Source organism: Squalius cephalus, assembly GCF_949319135.1.
Source record: "Squalius cephalus genome assembly, chromosome: 18".
In the NCBI taxonomy this organism is placed as follows: domain Eukaryota; kingdom Metazoa; phylum Chordata; class Actinopteri; order Cypriniformes; family Leuciscidae; genus Squalius; species Squalius cephalus.
Window position 1 is genome coordinate 19,885,525 of NC_137139.1, and position 20,050 is coordinate 19,905,574.

The 20,050-nt window shown below is 37.6% G+C and overlaps 1 protein-coding gene across 3 annotated transcripts in view; it reads left to right on the forward strand.

The window, feature by feature from the left end:
* The window catches only part of eif4g3b (eukaryotic translation initiation factor 4 gamma, 3b), a 47,459-nt gene extending 27,410 nt beyond the window's left edge, over positions 1 to 20,049 (forward strand). For all 3 annotated transcript variants that reach the window (XM_079849255.1, XM_079849256.1, XM_079849254.1), the window contains 24 exons: positions 1,544 to 2,323; positions 2,400 to 2,479; positions 2,847 to 3,066; positions 3,155 to 3,279; positions 3,993 to 4,112; positions 4,353 to 4,508; positions 4,736 to 4,933; positions 5,122 to 5,268; positions 5,501 to 5,737; positions 6,281 to 6,385; positions 8,048 to 8,186; positions 8,319 to 8,407; positions 11,919 to 12,015; positions 12,141 to 12,252; positions 12,790 to 13,004; positions 13,116 to 13,234; positions 13,352 to 13,524; positions 17,084 to 17,209; positions 17,287 to 17,368; positions 17,471 to 17,569; positions 17,665 to 17,811; positions 17,905 to 17,986; positions 19,223 to 19,369; positions 19,573 to 20,049. In XM_079849255.1, coding sequence (XP_079705381.1) covers positions 1,544 to 2,323; positions 2,400 to 2,479; positions 2,847 to 3,066; positions 3,155 to 3,279; positions 3,993 to 4,112; positions 4,353 to 4,508; positions 4,736 to 4,933; positions 5,122 to 5,268; positions 5,501 to 5,737; positions 6,281 to 6,385; positions 8,048 to 8,186; positions 8,319 to 8,407; positions 11,919 to 12,015; positions 12,141 to 12,252; positions 12,790 to 13,004; positions 13,116 to 13,234; positions 13,352 to 13,524; positions 17,084 to 17,209; positions 17,287 to 17,368; positions 17,471 to 17,569; positions 17,665 to 17,811; positions 17,905 to 17,986; positions 19,223 to 19,369; positions 19,573 to 19,754 — 3,977 coding nt within the window. In that variant the 3' untranslated portion in view covers positions 19,755 to 20,049. The remainder of the gene's footprint in view (positions 1 to 1,543; positions 2,324 to 2,399; positions 2,480 to 2,846; positions 3,067 to 3,154; positions 3,280 to 3,992; positions 4,113 to 4,352; positions 4,509 to 4,735; positions 4,934 to 5,121; positions 5,269 to 5,500; positions 5,738 to 6,280; positions 6,386 to 8,047; positions 8,187 to 8,318; positions 8,408 to 11,918; positions 12,016 to 12,140; positions 12,253 to 12,789; positions 13,005 to 13,115; positions 13,235 to 13,351; positions 13,525 to 17,083; positions 17,210 to 17,286; positions 17,369 to 17,470; positions 17,570 to 17,664; positions 17,812 to 17,904; positions 17,987 to 19,222; positions 19,370 to 19,572) is intronic.
* Position 20,050: the final 1 nt, after the last annotated feature.

The following is a 20,050-nucleotide window of genomic DNA, read 5'->3' on the forward strand; positions in this document are numbered from 1 at the left end:
GGGCCCTGAAACAAAACCAGTTGAGAACCACTGCTCTGTTTTTTTCCCCATGATCTTAATTTTACATTGCCAAAAAAATTACTGCAATTGCATTGTATGTTATGTATGTATGTTATGTATTCTACTATTAATTTTTAATTATTTAACTAAAACATAAAAAAAGCTAAAGATCCTCACTTTCATTATGTTGCTTAATTTTTTGCCAAAAAGAATCACTGCAAATACTATGCAAATGTTTAAAGAGGTCATGAACTGCATTGTTTTATTGTTTTATAGTGTTTCCTGGCGTGCATACATCAAATACATAAAAATTGTCATAATTTAGAAATAAAATGCATTTTTCCTACCCTGATTATATAGCCCTCTGATTTGAATGCTCTGTTTGAAGGGGCGTGTCTGCTGTGAGACTTCAGTGTAAACTGTAAACGCCCACTGCTGTGATTGGCTAACAGCTTTGCATATGAAATAGCTAGTATTACATGTGGAACTCTCTAAAACTTTTAGCATGTTTTTACCATTACAGCTCTCAAGGTTAACTAATCATGAAAAGTGTTATTCCATTATATTTAGATCTATGGTATTATATGTCGATTGTGGCATGAAAGATTGCAGTGATGAGCATTGTAGCCGATCACAGACATGTTGAGCACATGAATGCAGTGATCTCGTCATTGATACTAGATGTCTGCACACTAAGAAATGCTTTCATCATAACTAACAGTGCAAACACAATGTAAAAAATAGATTCGTTGATTATAACCAAAGACTACAGATAAAAGGGACTTTGTTAAAACAGGAGTTTTGGCGAAAGTCCAGAACTCAGTCACTGATAAACTTGCGCTGTTCTTTGATCGCTTTCTACATGTAATTTAATCAGTTTAAATAAAAACAGAACATTTTCATCCTACTAAGAGAAACAATGTGAAGTTGACCGTTTAGTCACTGGCTTGATTTACTGACACAGAGACAAAGAACATCTGACTGTACATGAATCATTACATATCAGAAATCACTGGTCACAGATCAACACAACTACTTACATGTTGTGGCAGTCGAGTCCATATCGTAAAAATCTGTTTGAAAATGCGACTGATTTACCAAAGAATCCACAGTGAAATGTACTGAATACAAGCAAATAATGCTCATCTGAGACATTCACATGGTTGAAAATAAATAACCACATTCCTAGCATTAGGATCCTTTGGAAGGTAATGTTATTGCCAGTGGGCAGGGCCAAAGTTGCAATGATGAGGTAGGCGTTGATTTTCTTCTGCAGAGGCGGTCTTAGATAGGCACACATTCCACAAGAAGTTGTTTGATTACAATAAAAGCTGTTTTTGGACTAACAAGGAAGTTTTCAGTTTTGACACTTACAGGATATTCTTATAGTATGATGACCTCTTATATGTCAAAAGATCAAGGAAAATTTGATTTCTCAGTTTGTGACCCCTTTAATATATCACATTATTTCTTTTTTTACCCTAATCTGTCAGTTTATATACTGTACCTCTGATGCATTTCCTTGTTTAATTTATGGCTCTAGATGTCAAGCCAAAACTAGAGTTTGCCTCACAAAGATCTGCATCTCCTGGACTGCGGCAGCCAGAGGCTCCGTTGGAGAGAAGTGATCCTAGCAGCCCAGTCCAAGAGCACTCTCCCTTACAGAAAACTGAGCTTTCCCCCTCCGGTCCAGAAACAGCCTCAAGTGTAGCTACACCCCCCGCTCCTTCCATACCTGCCTCAACAGTGGAGTCAGCTGACGCCCAGAGCCCATCAGCTGAGCCCAGCCCCACTAAAGCTGTCACACCAGAACCTGAGAGCTCTGAGCCAGAGAAGTCCTCCTCCTCAGAGCAACCCTCACCTCAGAGCCTGTCTACATCCCCGGCCCAGCCCAAAAAGGCCATTAATGGGCTGACGGACACCGATGCTGCTCCCTTGAGTGAAGACTTGGAATCCCAACCGAGGGAAGTCTCTCCGTTGCTGCCTACTTCCAGTGTGCCCCAGTCCCCCAGCCCGGAGCCCAGGCCCATCACACCGGCACTGGACGCTGAGTCTGCGGTGGTAAAAACGGATAGTCCCTCACCTCCTGCTGAGGACAGTGCTGGTTTTCCTGACGCCCCATTCCTCTTCATCTCCACTACTGCTGCTATCTCCAACACAACTGCTCCTCCTCCAGGACTTGTGCACCCAAGTCAGGTTTTTGCAGGGTCAGCCAGGAGACCATCTACTGGAGCAGAGCTCAAAGAAACAGGGAAGGAGACCGAGGCCTTGTCAGACAAGAGAGGCGAGCCTTTCTTGCAGTCCATAAAAAGCTCAAGTCAAGGTAAGCACTCTGAAGATACAGCTGAGATGAATGTTGTGTGGGTCATTTAAATAACACAAGCCTTTTCTCTGTACAGCTACATCTAGTGCACCAAAGACCTGGAAGAACCCAAAAAAGAACATGCCTGTAGGGCAAGATCAGTGTCCAGACAAAGAGGTAAAATAATGTTTTTTATGCATCAATTGATGCATCTGGCTTTTACTCTAATCACAACAAACAGGTATTTTTCATTGAATTTAACATTTGTGTAGCATTTCTATTGGCTTAATTATATTTTTGTTTATAAAGTAAACTTTTAGTCGTGTTTTGTGGTAGTCGAGAGTTTCATTGCCAACAAGGGATGAAACCAAGTTACAGTATAAATAAATTATGCCCTTGGATTATAATTGCCTATACATATATTTGATACATCAGGCTTATTATTATAATTTTATGTATGTAAATGATAGATAGATTTGGAAAACCCTGTTGCTTATATTCAAATGAGTAAGCTAGGCTTTAAGTGGCTGTGTGTGTTTGGTAGGAGGACATGGATCAGTCCTCTATGGAGTCTGCAGCAGAAAGCCCCAGTCCTCCTCCTGTGGAGGTGGAGAGAAGGCCATCAGTAGGAGTTGTGCTCGAGGAGAACGGAGAACAGGAAGTAGATCCTCAGAGAAATGGAGCTGAACACGCCTCTGAAAACGAAAGCAGTGACAGCATCCACTCGCCTGCAGACAAAGAGCCGCTGATCAAAGCTGTGCCACGTAAGGCCATCTCTCTTCAATGTTTTCTAGTTTCCCACATGTGTATCTGCCAGGTTTTACCACTGAAAGCGTTACTGCTCTTCTGCAGAGCCTGCAGAGAAGAATGGAAAGAAGCAGTACGACAGAGATTTCCTGTTGGGTTTCCAGTTCATGCCTGCATGTGTGCAGAAACCAGAGGGGCTTCCTCCCATTTCTGATGTTGTTCTAGATAAGGTCAGACTTTTTAATTAAAAAATGTTAATTCAATAGCGTTGTACTTGTACTAAATGTATAGTATAGAGTTCTGGTCCAACTCTTTGGCTTTAACGAGCCGAAGAGGTCACACGTCAATCCTCTCCTCACAAAATTGCACTGGTTGCCAGTTGCCGCTCGCATCAAATTCAAGTCGCTGACGTTTGCCTACAGAACAACCACTGGCTCTGCTCCCTTTTACCTAAACTCATTACTTCAGACTTATGTGCCATCCAGAAACTTGCTCTCTGCAAGTGAACTTCGTCTTGTGGTGTCATCTCAAAGAGGCACAAAATCTCTTTCTACATGTACTGAGTTATATTAAACTGGAAAGGGTCATAGCACATTGCATATTGTTGTCCTGTTGTTAGTTTAACTGCTTCTATTGTTCTCATTTGTAAGTCGTCTGCTAAATGAATAAATGTAAATTTAAATGAACATGTTAAATTTACAGCCCTATTTTGAACATATAGAAGGATAGATTAAAGTTAATAATTAAAAATTATTAACAAACATTATGTTGGACCAGAATTAATGTGCACCACACCGTTAAATGGAGTACTATGGGAATAAAGGGATATTGTAACCTGATTATGGCCCTCTTTTAAATCCCTGTAAAACTCATTACTGCTCTTGTACAGAGTAGTAAGTGGTTCTTTAAGAGAAGCCTAATGTGTTTCTGCCTCACTGAACAGATTAACCAAAATAAGCTGCCCATGCGGCCGGTAGACCCACGTGTGATTTCCAGAGGCCCAGACTTCACGCCAGCATTTGCGGATTTCGGCCGACAGCTTCAGGGAGGCAGGGGAGAACCGGTTTGTCCCATTACCCGTTCCATTACATATTCTCACAGTCATACTGAAAATAATATGGAGCTTTGTCTTAATAACTACAATAAGTCAATCATTATGCTCTCTAGACCCTTTGTCTTTAATATAATTGAATGTTTTATTCTTAACCCATGAATAAAAGCATTTTCAATTGACATTATCTTAGATACACTCATTGAAACACTTATCCCTGTCTGTACTATATGACTATGTCTGTTCCTTCAGCTGCTGAATGTTGGCCTGCGGCGACCATCTGGACGCAAGATCATCACAAACGTGTCTGTGAACGATGAGGTGCAGCTTAAGACAACAGAGAATGCTTGGAAGCCTGGTCTGAAGCGGGAGAGTGCCATTGAAGATCCAGATGCCCAGAAAACTCAGGTCCTCCTACACTTTCACTCCGTCCTTAACCAAATACACATTTCAGATGGCCTTATGTAGCTTATTTTGCAGTACAAAAAAGTATGTTGCGGTATCCAGATGTTCAGCTATGATTGAATTGAGTTTATTACCTCATTACTTTCTCTAGTACAAAGAGGAAATGGAGCTTGGGATTGATTGTTGCCTTGGAAGACATTCAGTAATATGTTCATTAATGTCTTTTGCAGGAGCTTTTCCGAAAAGTACGTAGTATTCTCAACAAACTGACGCCACAGATGTTCAGCCAGCTGATGAAGCAGGTGACTGACCTCACCATTGACACGGAGGAGCGGCTCAAGGGTGTCATAGACCTGGTCTTTGAGAAAGCCATCGATGAACCCAGCTTCTCTGTGGCCTATGGCAATATGTGCAGCTGTCTGGCCACGGTGAGTCAGACTTTCCATTAAAACTGGGGCCAGTTAAAATTTAACAATAGCATATAAGTTCAGTAGATCACTGATTAATAAATTACATGTTTATTTGTGATTTTGGAAGCAAATAGTGATTCAAACTAAATGTTTAGCTTGGAATGTTTAACATGTAGTTAAGTCACGTACATGTGCTGTGTTTGTAGTTAAGAGTGCCTATGACGGATAAGCCCAGTAACACTGTGAATTTTCGGAAGCTGCTTCTGAACCGCTGTCAGAAAGAGTTTGAGAAGGACAAGGTAGATGACGATGCCTTCGAGAAGAAACACAGGGAGCTGGAGGCGGCTACCTCGGTAAGTGCTTCAGCGCCGAATGCGTCTCTAAAAGTGTTTTTAAATGGTTCACAGGTCATTCAAATTTCCTAGATGTTGTGTATGATGTAAATAACGCATGCCATGAGATGATTCAGGTTTCTTAGAATTATTTGTAGTCTAGGTAATTCTGCTTGCTAATTGCTTTTGGTGCAGCGGGCCCACAATGATCCTTTCTGACATGTCTTCCTCTCTCTCTTATTCTCACTCTCAGGCTAGTGAGCGGGAGAGACTGCAGGAAGAGCTGGAAGAGGCGAAAGATAAAGCCCGCAGACGCTCCATTGGCAACATCAAGTTCATCGGCGAGCTCTTTAAGCTGCGAATGCTGACAGAGGCCATCATGCACGACTGTGTGGTGAAATTGCTGAAAAACCATGATGCAGAGTCACTGGAGTGCCTGTGCAGGCTTCTCACCACTATTGGCAAGGATCTGGACTTCGAGAAAGCTAAGGTCAGCCAGGTTGATCCTAATAGGGAGGATGTAGATCTCTATAATGGGCATTAAAAAATAACCATCCTCCTAAATCTTTTAATTGCTTCTGCAACCCATGGAAATGCACAGAGACTGTTGCTTATTTCAATGTAATTATGCAAAGAAATCTGTGTTGGCCACTCTCTGCACTCATAAGCTAATATTCTTTGGCGTCTCTTGTCCAAAGTGTTTTGCGTTGTGTACAATTTGAATAAACCCCTGCTGGTCCGTACAGCTCTCCAGAACATATTGCTACAATTCAGAACCTACATGTTAGCTTGGAAACGGTTTCGACATGACTGTGAAGTGGTGTCTAATGCACTCTTAATGGATGGTTTACCCACAAATTTTTATTCTCTCATTATTAACTCACCCTCAATTGTTTTTTTACTTTAAATAAACATCAATTCTTGGGCTTTGTCAGCAGATAACAGTCCATTATATTATAAATGGGGGTCTGTTTATGTTTTCAGGTCTTTTTTGAAGCTTGTGCATTTTACAAATGGTTCTTGTTCCTTTTAGCCTCGAATGGATCAGTACTTTAACCAGATGGAGAAGATAGTAAAAGAGAGAAAGACTTCATCACGCATTCGCTTCATGCTGCAGGACGTTATTGACCTGCGATTGGTGAGTTCTGTTTTTTTTTTTTTTTTTTTTCAAGTGGTGATCAAGAGAGTATTTTTTAGCAACCTGGGTTCCAGAAGTAAACTGAAAAGGAAAAGAAAAGGGTACAAGATTGTTTTCTTAACATTCTGTATGAGTGAATGAATTAACTACTCGTTTCATAAAGCATTCAGATGATGTAATCCCACCGTTCGGGCGTTTTGTGTTTGTTTAATGTATTTTCCTATGGACCCTTTTCACATTTGCGGGGCTCTCAGAAGCAGAATTGTCGTAGTTGGGTAAACTTCTATTGCAGTTAACGAGAGACGACAGTAGATATAATTTCTGTATTTCTATTTTCTCCAATAGCAAAAAAAAAAAAAAAAAATCTGTGATACTTTCCACAAATTTCCAAAAGAGGGAAAATATATAGAGAGATTGATTACGTTGGTCAGAAGAGAAAAAGATGTCACATTTGCCGCCACTCTCTCAGCCCTTGCAGCAGCATCATTTTTTTGTTTTTTTTGTCATTTACTGATAAGGAAATATAACACAATATATGGTGTTATAAATGTGTATTACATTTTTTAAATGAAAAATTGAAAAACTCTTATTTGATTAGAATACAGTAAAAACAGTAATATTGTGAAATATTATTACAATTAAAAATAAAAGTTTTCGGATTTTTTCCTGTGTTGACAAAGCTGATTTTTTTTTTAGCATCATTACTCCAGTCTTCTGAGTAACATAATCTTTCAGAAATCATTCTAATATGCTGATTTGATGCTTAGGAAAGAAATTTCTTAATGTTGAAAACAGTTGAGATGCCTAATATTTTTGTGGAAACCTTCAGTATTCTTTGATGAATAGAAAGTTCAAAAGAACATTTACTTGAAATTTAAATATTTTGTAATTGTCTTTTACTGTCACTTTTGATCAGTTTAAGGAATAGTTCACCCAAAAATTTTAATTTGCTATTAATTTACATTCATTTTTTTCTTCAGTACAACAGTAAAGAAGATTTTAAGATGAAACTAGTCCTTTGTGATTCATAATGCAAGTTAATGGTTACTGTCACTCTGAGAGTCAAAAAAACACACAGGCAAAACAAAGTTAATACCCGTGGCTCCTGAGTCCTGACGATGCATTGTGGTCTTATGAAGTGAAACGGTCGGTCTGTGCAAGAAACTAAACATTATTTACAACATTATTACCCGTAATCCACAGCCTCGGCAAACAGTCCTGAGCGCATTGACGACAGTCTGGAGCGCAAGCTTCCTGCCGCATAATCCCTTTAATGTGTCCTTGCTGAATAAAATGAATTTCTTTAAAAAATAATTGGTTTTACTTACTGACCCCAAACTTTTGGACAGTAGTGTACATAATACAATTCAATATTTAACCAAAAATGGTTATCTATTGATAAAGGTGTTGGTATATTTTTAAAAGTGACGTGTAACCCTTTTATTAATCGGCCTGTACACCTTTTTTCTTCTAATTTCTGTTTATTTAAATAATATTTTTTATTTAAAGGTGTAAATATTAAATAAAAGTAAATATTTATTTGAACTTTTTTTACTTTCTGAATCCTATTGTTGAGCTTTATAGTGTGAGGAACTTTCTTGTATTGTTTGGCAGTCATTCTGGTATTTTCAGGTCTTTATTTGTGTTCTTTACTCATCTCAGCACAATTGGGTGTCTCGGAGAGTTGACATGGGTCCCAAGACCATTGAGCAGATCCATAAAGAGGCAAAGTTGGAGGAACAGGAGGAACAGAGAAAGGTCCACCAGCAACTGCTGTCCAAGGACAACAAGAGGAGACCAGGTCAGAAAGAGACTTCTGCTATAGGCTAATCCTCTTTACAGCTTACTCGGTCCTGTGGGCCTCCTTTCTGTTTTCACTCGCTGATGAAGCAACTGTACTCTGTTCCAACCGTTCTTTCGCTTCATGTTGTAGCGGTGCCGAGAGAGGAGACCTGGAGCACTGTGCCTACGACCAAGAACAGCAGAACAATAGATCCCACTAAGATTCCCAAGATCTCCAAGGTAGAGCTCAAACAAAGACACTTTTTCTTTTTGGTCACATCTATTGATTGCTAGCATAGCTGTGTTTTCACATTCCCCGATGATGGAGGAAGCTGCATTTTTAGGTAAACAATTGATCTCATCATCTGAATCATACTTATGGAGGTTGTGTGAACTACACCATGCAATGTCATTGATTGTGCTTTTTTGAAGCACTTTAACTTAAAGCCAAAATATATATATTGTCTATTGTCTATATTTTCCAGTAAAATAAAATGTAAAATTAATTTTTCCCTCTGAATGTGGCAAACAACATTTTCATATTTTGTGAAGGACTATTAAACTAACTGGTCATAACTGTAAGCCCTGTATAAAAAGGCTTTTACCATGCAAACTGTCAGCTAAAGCACAGCATAAGAACAGTTAAAGCACCACCCCAAAATATCAAAACTATTATCAAAACTAACAACAACAACAAAAGATCCGGGGGCTGTTCCATAAAACAAGATTAGAGTATAAGCCAGGCTTATTTCGGTTAGTCAGACTTATTGTCGGTGGATTCTGTTTCATAAAGCAAACTTAAAATAGTTCAAACTCAGTTACCCTGGCAACTTATGCTGGGAAACTAGCCTGGTCCAGGGCAGGCTAACTGTCAGGCTAAGCCTCAGTTGTTACACAGATCCTCTAACACTGACCAACAAGAACACAATGATATTACCACTGACACTCTCTCATACCATTATTGGACTTTATTAACCACTATTAGTCCAAAAATAAATGCACAGTATACAGAAAATCAACTTAAATAAGGCTACAATGATAAATTAGACAATATAGACAGATAGATAGACAGATAGACAGATAGATAGACAGATAGATAGACAGATAGACAGATAGATAGACAGATAGATAGATAGATAGATAGATAGATAGATAGATAGATAGATAGATAGATAGATAGATAGATAGATAGATAGATAGATAGATAGATAGATAGATAGATAGATAGATAGATAGATAGATAGATAGATAGATAGATAGATAGGCCTAAATACAATATATATATACTACAGGTTTTCTTTTTTTACTGGCTGAATGTTTTGTGCCCAAGATTTAATTAGATTGTTTTAAAGATTTATGAATACATTTCTCTCTGGTTTTGTTTGGCAGCTGTAGTACATGTTTATGATTAGAAGAACATTAGAACACAATCTGAAAAAAGCCTTGTAAAGCAGAAGTTAAAATCACAAAATTAAAAATAAATAATTACAAAAGCAGAGTATACATTTTAACTGGTAAGATGAATCTGAGCTTAGTAATTGACAGTATTAGCCTATATTTGATTTACCCCATTACAATAGTCACTTTACAGTTATTGCTATCATAAAAATATACACACAGGTTTAAACTTCTAAATAAGGCACATCTAATGTCCAAATAACAAATATTTTAGTATATATATATATATATATATATATATATATATAATGTACTTTATTATGTCTTTCAATTCAAACACATTTAACACAATTATACAAATTGACAGTTCCTTTAAAGACATCATATTTTCCCCCAATAAATATTCCTTATTTTTCCTTCTACTTTTTTTCTTTTGTGATAATACCCACCAACACATAGCCTAAAAACACACATGATTAGAACAATAACCAAAAAGTACATAGTTAGACACTTTTACATATGATTTAAGGGGGAAAAGACAAAAAACAATAAATAAATAGTAATAAAAATTTAACATTAACATATTTATATCAAACTCTTATAATGACACATAATTCCTAATAGTTATTCAAGTAATATTATTTGAATATCAAATATTCAATATTAAATAAGTAAATAAATAAAATAACAAATAACTAGAAATAAAAGGGAGGGAGGGTTATATAAAAATGTAGTTAATGTAGGCTAATATATATTCCTTTATTTTATGGAATATTCTTTAATTTTAGAGTTGCACATATCTTTTCAAAATGTATACATTTGCTCTTAATTTAATGTTATCCTCTCCATAATGTACTTTAGAAACTAAATCTACTCATTTAAAACTGGGGATTCTTGCTTTCTCCAAAAAAATATTGCATTAAAAGCTGTAATTCTCAGCATTCTAAATAAGTATACATCATCTTTATTAAGTAGCATAGGTCCTATACCCAAAACTATATTTTGTATCTCTAGGCTATATATTTAGTTTCTTAAAAAAAATCTTCCCTGAATTATAGGCTACTTCACTGAAATACTTCTGTTCGCTAGAAGTTCAGTGCAACTTATCCAACATCCTAAAGATAAATTATTATAATTAGAAGATATTTCTAGTGTTATAAAATATCGCATATTAATTTTCCAAGCAAAATGTATATTTTAGTCAGAATTATTGCGCTCCTATTTGGCGCGCATGCGCGCAGCAGCGCTCATTCAATATGAAAATTAGCAGCAAAATGGATACATTTGCATGACTTTCGAACATTTACAGATGGAGAATATAACTGTAAAATGTAAGTTTTGCACTGAGGGGGAAAAAACATGTTACAAACGCATAAAACAGCACAAAATATACGCTGTTTGATGGTGGATCGATTTGATCCACGATCGACCTCTAGGGCTGCTTAAGAAACGCGTGCACACGCAATTATCTAGACTAGATAAACCTGGATCAAATTAGTGAGATTGCGTGAGCTTCAATTACCTTTTATGGAACCACTTTAGCCCCAACTCATTTGTTAGGCTCATTCAAGTCTGGTTTTGGAGTTTAATCCCCGCTTTTCTAAGCGTCTTTTATGGAACAGCCCCCCGGATGACCTTTCCAACCCATTAGCAAATCTGTTGTTATAAGCATACATTTCTTGAGGCTTAATGGTGTTAAAATCATTTTTAGTAGAAAACAAGATAAAGATATTGATTGAGAAAATGATTTTTTGCAGTGTTTGTAAATAAGCGAATTGCCTATTTGACTCAGCAGCCCCACCTGATGGTTGTTCTGTTTGCTTGTAGTAGCATCTTAGTATCTCATTGATTCTTAATTGTGATTCTGGGGATCCACAGTGCACACATTTTATACCTTTTCTTACACACCAAGTTTAGTTCATGAAGCTTTCTGCTAATGAGCTGCTGATTTGAATTAAGTGCATTAAATAAGGGAGACGTGTGTAGTGATGATTGGCCCTGTCCCAAATTGCACCCTAAACACTTGCAGTCTTCCTACGAGTACAACGTAACACCACTTTGACTGTCGGGAAGAAGTCTGCTGCAGAGCTCGCTTCAGTACGGGCTCTGCAAAAGTGCGCATCGAGGGCGCATATTGACTACAAAAGGGACACTCACGAGAACCCTTCTGAAACCTAAAATGCTGTGTGGGACACCCTACGGTCTCGTGGACTTCACGGTCACGTCCACTAGACCGTAACTGCATATCAAGTGTGCCATATGGGACGGGGCCATTAAGAACCACTGATCTATATGATTACGTGAGAAACTGTAATATGATCTTACTGAAACCATGTGTGTTTGCCTTCTTCAGCCAACGATAGATGAGAAGATTCAGCTGGGACCAAGAGCTCAGCTGAACTGGATGAAGGGCAGCAGTGGAGGGGCTGGAGCCAAGGCCAGTGAGTCAGGTAAAGAAAGAGTGGTGTAGGGCTGTTGGCTCGGTCAATTCCAGCTGTTTTATAGTTTAGCAGGACTTTCTAGCTCTATACTAAAATATCTGTTTTCTTCCTGTTTTGCAACCTTTTTCTTTTAGATGTCTCTCGCCCCAGTGCCAGTTTGAACCGTTACTCACCCCTGCAACCAACCCCAACCTCCTCTTTACCCTCTACATCCCCAGATTTTGATGCCAGGAGAGTTCTCAGCAGGTACTTTACACATGTAAAATATAGTAATTGTGAAGTGGAAGCTTCCTTTTCAGTCTTACATTTCGTCTGTGGTGTTTATCAATATTTGATATATGTAAATATTTGTTGGATGTACTTGTAGGATGTATTTATTATTATACCCATATTATTATTATAAGCATATTAATATTATTATTAAGCATATTGAATGATGCCTAACTCATTCTGTGCTGCCTTATTTGTTTATTTATTATAAGCATAATATTATTAACAAATTATAAGTAATTATACTTGACATTTATAACATTAAATAATATTCAAATCATTATTTAATTGTATAATACATTGAAATATATATGATAAAATGATGATAAATTAAATTAAACAATAAATAAACTTTAAATTATTTATATTATTATTTTATAATTAGCATTTTATTTTGGCAAGTATTTAAATTTAAATATTGTTTCATTTGTAATGGAATTGAAGGAAAACACTTACACAATACATTTGGAGATTCATTAATGTATGTTTTTGGTATGTTTGTGAATTTCTCAGTCGTGGAAGCTCAGGGCGGGAGCGCAATGACAAGCCATTAAGTGTGGGTCCCACCCGGACAGGGCCCATCTCGTTGGGTAGCAGCAATAAGGATGTTCCCGAGGAGTCGGTCCAGGAAGTGTTCCGCAGAGACTCTAATGCCTCAGACACACCCAAGCTGCCCGCCAGCACTGCAGACAAGAGCAGACTGGAGCATAGCCAATCCAGGGAGTCTGGTGAGCCGCACGGAGACCCTCACACACATTATGATGATGCACAAAATGTGTTATTGGTTACAGTAACATAAAATACATGGAAAGAAAACTAAATACTGTCTCGTATTGCAGCTGTTAAACTTGAAGTACTGTCAGGACCCTCTTCAGATAAGCCTGCATTAACAGAAGAGGACATGGAGAGGCGGTCCAAGTCCATTATTGATGAGTTTTTGCACATTAATGATTACAAGGTTTGTACCATTTTTTTTTTTTATCACCTAAAATGACATTTTATATATGACTTATTAAACTGTATCTCCCAGTCCAGAATGGCACCTAATTCTAATCATTGCATACTTGTGATGCAGGAGGCTGTGCAGTGTGTGGAGGAACTAGAGCAACCTGCCATGCTCTATGTGTTTGTGCGGGTGGGTGTGGAGTCCACACTGGAGAGGAGTCAGATCACGCGAGACCATATGGGTCAGCTGCTCTATCAGCTCCTGCAGGCTGGAATCCTCCTCAAACTTCAGTTTTTTAAAGGGTGAGATTGCAGCACTTTTAACTTTTTGAGTTCTGTTCCAAAACATAGTAAGCAGCCTCACTATCTACTGTCTACTAAGGTCGCATGAAGTAACTAACGTAATGACTAATCATTTAAAATTATTATAATCGATAATGAAAAAAATAACTAAAATATATAAAATAGAAATTTTGTTAATTTTATTTACTTTCTGCTTCAAAACGAGAACATTTTTGCCATTAGCATGTTGCTAAGCTAATGTATATATGTCTAACTCTTTCCCCGTCAACATTTTTTTTTTAAGTTGCCAGCCACCGCCAGCGTTTTTGATCACTTAAAAAAAAAAAAAATCATGGCCCCTAGAATATTTTGTTGTATGAATTTCTGAACATGCAATATATCAAGAACAGAGCCTCTGCTTTTAAACAAAAAAAGTTTTATTCTAGCTTCATGCATTCTTTTTTATCAACACTTGAATGTGGGTAAGTTTCATAAAAAAAGCAACATTTTGAACAAAAAGCTGAGAAAATGTGTTGTTTTTTTTTCAAAGAATACAACGTGCATAAGCAATGCTTTTATCGCTTGTGTCTGCTGCTTTTTTTCCTGTGTTTTGATCTGGAGATTCTCTACTCTTTCAGAAGATGCGTAATAGCGCACCCTTCCGTGTTACAGTGAAAACACGGAAAGCCGGAAAATTCCGTCAATGGCGGGGAATCGCTGTCTAATAAATAACGGAAAATTCCGTCAATGGCGGGGAAAGAGTTAAGTGACATAAAATGACGTATAAAAGACTGTTTACAGCCATTTATGAGCACTATTCATTCATAGCACACCTTTAAGCTTAGCTTTTAAAAACTTGCGTGTACACTAAAGTCTATCGGCAACTGAGATTTTGATAAGTAGATAAAGTTTATAGATTTAAAGATTTTTCAGTTGTACCACAGCACACTGTGAGTGTAAATTAGCAGCGTTTGTTGTTTGCTTTTGGGATTTGATGGAGCGATTGGTCCCAAAAACGGTGATGCGTGACATTACTTTAAAGCTCAAAGTATACTTCGGTTTTTATGTGTACACTAGGTTATGCATACACAGCATGTATCTTAAATTTCATCATCAACATAAAATGTGTACGGTTCACATGCAGTCAGATTCTGTACCAAACTCTGTCCGCTCAAGCTATTTCTTTTTGCACTAATTAGTTGGTCCAGAAAGTGGGGACACTGGCCCGACCTGTTGTTTCACAGTCAAAAAAGAAACAACACCAAACTAATATAGCTGCAAGCAACGATGACGGGCCCAAGCCCTGGCGCCAACGCCAACCCGGTGGCTTTAGGTCAAGTGTGCTAGGCGGGCGATGTGCATTTATGGGTGGGTAATTGTAAAAGAACTACGTCAAAATCGTTTGAATATTCCACGTTTACTGCAGCCAGCTGGTGCCACTATGACCATGTACCACAACAGCCACATCCATGAGATCATTTCAGTTTAGATGAATTCTATGTCCTAGGATGTTATAGGTCACTTTCAGATGAGTGAACTGTGAAGTTATCATTAGCAGCTTTGCAGAAGTTATCAAGTCCATAAGTATTTATCTTAAGTTTTATGTCAGTGCTCTTCAAATAAGCGGGTTATATGCCTTTATTTTGTCATTAAAACTGATATAAACAGATCACACGCAAACAATAAAAAAAAATGCCACGGAATAATTTTTATTGTAAAAGTAGGCTACGTCAAATAATTATTACAGTAAGTTAGGCTCCATTGTGTAGCAAGCAAATTAAAATGATGACTCAAACATGCCATTAATGGGCTTATTCAAGTCCTCTTTATTTTTTTGTTATTTTTATCCATTCTGCATCTCCCACATAGTTGTGTTTTAGCAAGGCGGTCTGTGTTGCAAGTTGGTGAATGAAGATACTTGCCAGGTTACGTGTCACTACTGCTTTATTCATTTATGTAGTGTAAAACCTGTAAAAAATTTGTTAATGACTGTCCTACTACAGGATTTAACACAGAGTACCAGCTCACTACCAGTTACAAAAGATACTGTAACAGTCTGTCACAGGCAATTCTAGTTGCATTTTTTATCAATTAATTTCTTAAATTATCCTTTGTCTATGTTCTGGCCCACCATCTAGTGGCAAATTTTTTTTGGCCCGATGCCAAACTTACTTGCCGACCCCTGCTCTAAACCATCAAAAGTGTAAAATAAGGATAAACAAAGGATAAGTTGGAGACTGATTACCAGTTAGTTAGAGATGGTCCTCACTGCAGAACACGAAATCCAGGGGGAGGAGTTGGATCCAGATCCAACTCCTCCCACCTTACATATACCTAAACCTACCCATCTCCACCCCCTGATCCCTAAACCCACCCCTAAACCTACCCATCTCCACCCCTTATATCTGGATCCAACTCCGCCCCCTGGATCTCGTGTACTGCAGTGAGGTGCTACTGGTTAGTTAAGCCATAAAATTCAACATTTTAAATTGTGACAGAAAGTAGTCTTTGATCGTCTAAATATATATCCAAATGCAATGGTTAATAAAAGTAATTATGTCTGAAACACTGTTCTCAGCAACAAGGCTTTCCTCAACCCTGTTTAAAATAAGCCTATGCTGCCATTTAGTGGTTATACTATGTAGATTTTTTTTCACCAGATAGCATGAAATCTGAATATTTTTAAATTAATTAATTTTTTAATTAATAAACATTAATTGTAAAAAAAGAATAAAATGTGTTTTGTATTTGTATTATCTTATTTAGAAATAAATTATGTATAATTTATTATATAGAGGATATGAGACTCTTCCAGTTTCCCTTTTTGTCAGTACTTTAATCTCTTGCCATGGCAATACCGTTCAAGATATCCAATACCTGTTCGTAATTTAGCATCTTCTATATATTGGCATCAGCTTTCTCTATCATGTTGAGAAAGTTTGGTGTAAATCGAATGAAGCCCTTTTGAGCAGTAGTTAAAAATTCAGTGCTTGATTAAAAAAATCCACATTCAAACAAAAATAGTTCACTTCCTGTTGGTCAGAACTAATGACTGATAATTAATAAGTTGTAGCTCGATGAGAACAATATATGTGCAGAGTCTGGTGACCCCCCTGTTTTACCCCCTTAGGGCTTAGGCCCTAAATATAGACGGCAACAATAGACGGTCGCATTGACGAGGTGGTTAAGAGATACCTACAAACTAGTTAGTGTACAAGGACATTTTTATTGGTCGGAACTTCTGGAATAGCGCAAACAATGGACAATGATGAAATTTTCTAGTGTGCATGTATCTTGCACCTAAATTTGTGCACACTATGGAGTATATTTGAAAGGCTATGCAGTCAGCTGTTTGCATAAACTAAAGTGTTTTCATCAAAATTGAAGTATACTTTCAATTTATGTCAGATATTGCATGAAATTCTGTATTTTTTGATTGAATAGGGCTGTTTTCTATCAATACATTGAACACTGAAAAAAAGTAAAAACCTTCAAAAACAACTCCAGTTGCTAACTTTGAAAAAAAAAAAAAAAATCAATTCTATTCTGGGATTTTAATGCATTTGTTTCGTCCCCACAGGTTTTCTGAAACTCTTGAATTAGCAGATGATATGGCCATTGATATTCCGCATATATGGCTGTACCTTGCGGAGCTGGTGACCCCTGTGCTTCGAGAGGGGGGAATCTCTATGAGAGAATTATTTAGGTGAGTTTTTACCGCAGTGCTATTGGATTCATCGGCTTTAGCAAGTTTTGTTTCATTTGCTTATTTTGTTTCCGCAGTGAATTTAGCAAACCATTACTCCCTGTGGGAAGAGCTGGGATATTATTTTCTGAAATATTGCACCTTCTATGCAAACAAATGGTAAGCTAAAACACTTGAAGCAAACATTTTATTTGTTCGTGTTGCCATATTTTTATTCTAAGTGTGAAGATGGTGGAACTAAATGGATTGTGTATGATTCAGAGCCATAGGAAAGTGGGATCATTATGGAGGGACTCTGAGTTGAGCTGGGCAGATTTTATACCTGAAACAGAGGATGTGCACAGCTTCATCACAGAACATGTGAGACTCTAATATGTGCTAATTATCAAAACATTCACTTATTAAGCAGCTGTTCCATACTGAACGAGTTACATCTCTAATTTGACCTTCGACAGAAACTAGACTTCACTCTTTCTGACGGCTCAAACCTGACCGAGGCTGTCTCTAAGAGAACACTCTCGCCTGAGGAACTGAACAAGCACCTTGAAAAACTACTACTTGAGGACCTGGCTGGCGATGAACAAATCTTCGACTGGGTTGAGGTAGATTTACAGCTGGCTCTTCAGGCTCATTTCATTGAAGGATGTGAAACTCTGTGAATGATCTTCTCATTGATGCGTGATCATTTATTACAGGCCAATCTAGATGAATCAGAAATGAGTTCACCTCCTTTCCTCAGAGCTTTAATGACTTCTGTGTGCAAGGCAGCAGTAAAAAGTAAGTGGCACAGTATTTCTTTTACACAGTAACAACAGAGAACAGTTCTGGGTAGTGAAACTCATAAAACCGAGCTGGAATTAATCCCAAACTTTTATTATATCAAGGATCATTTAAACCCCCCCAAAATACATCAGGGTTTTGGGTTTTCAACAGCCAGTAATTGCTTGATGTCCAACTAATTTTTCTGAAAAATCTCACTTTCCCACATTAAGTGAAATTAAAATATAGTGTAAATAAATCAGTTTAACTGGCCACTTTATTAGGTACACCTTGCTAGGACCGGGTTGGACCCCCTTCAGAACTGCCTTAATTCTTCGTGGCACAGATTAAAAAATGTGCTGGAAACATTCCTCAGAGATTTTGGTCTATATTGACATGATAGCAGCCCACAATTGCTGCAGATTTGTCGGTTGCACATCCATGATGAGAATCCCCCATTCCACCACATCCCAGAGGCGCTCTATTGGATTGAGATCTTGTGACTGTGGAGGCCATTTGAGTATAGTGAACTCATGTTCACATGTTCAAGAAACCAGTTTGAGAAGATTTGAGCTTAATGACAAGCTGTGTTATCCTGCTGGAAGTAGCCATGGATACACTGTGGTCATAAAGGGATGGATATGGTCAGCAACAATACTCAGGTAGGCTGTGGCGTTTAAACAATGCTCAATTGGTACTAAGGAGCCAAAAGTGTGCCAAGAAAACACCTCTGGCATCAACCATTTTCACTCACAGAACTGCCGCTGATGGATATTTTTAATTTTTCGGACCATTTTCTGTAAACCCTAGAGATGGTTGTACGTGAAAATCCCAGTAGATTCCAGCCGTTTCTAAAATACTCGGCTCAGCCCGTCTGGCACAAACAACCATGTCACGTTCAAAATCAACTTTCTGATGCTCACCTGAATGTCTTGACCATGACTACATGCCTAAATGCATTGAGTTGTGTGTGTGCATATTATATATATATATAAAAATGTGTGTGTGCACTGCATATTAAACTTTTTTTTTTTAAATGGAGGGGGAATTGCTTAGTAATATGTTTCATGAGATATTTCACTCAATGCTAATTGTTGTAACTATTTAATATTGTGGATAGTTATAAGGATTTTAGCACTTTGGCGTTGCACAGGAATGCTGATATTAGTGGGCAGCATCTTGTGTTTGCCTTTTATGTGGTACAGTTTCTAATGTCATCATGTCAAACGCTCAAATCCTCTCTTCTGCCTGCAGCCGATGGCTCCTCAAGCAAAGTGGACTTGACTATAATCCAGAGGAGGTTGCCTGTACTACACAAGTACCTTAACTCAGACACAGAGAGACAGTTGCAAGCACTTTACGCACTTCAAGCTTTGATAGTAAAACTGGACCAGCCTGCTAGTGAGTAAAGCCTTTCACATTCCCACCTAAACTCACACCAAATGCAATACTTTTTATTATTTTTATTTACACATATTTTTATCTATGAGCTTCCAGTATAAAAAGTAACTGATAAATAAGTTTTTTTCCATGTTTTTTTTTTTTTGTTTAATTTTTATACTTTGAGTGATTAAACTAACTTATAATAATTTCTTTTTTTACAGATTTGCTCCGGATGTTCTTTGACTGTTTGTACGATGAGGATGTGATATCTGAAGACGCTTTCAATAAGTGGGAGGTCAGTAAAGACCCTGCAGAACAGCAAGGCAAGGGTGTTGCCCTGAAGTCAGTCACAGCCTTCTTCACGTGGCTGCGCGAGGCAGAGGAGGAGTCAGAGGACAATTGACGAGGGGAAAAACGGACACATTTGCCAACTAGTGCTGAAGAGACAATAGTCACTGAAACAATAACTGCATTAAATTAAAATGTAACATAAGCAAAATATTATGCATCAGGATGGATGGAGTGCAGCAAGATTTCGAATGGTACGGTTCACTGACATGCAGCGACCCTATGACGACTTACATTTGCTGGAGCACTAAAAACATGTATTATTTATAGAAATGTTGCATTTAATTTTTTTTCTTTTGTTACTTTTAAAGAGAATATTAATAATACAAACATGCAACAATGAAACGAAAC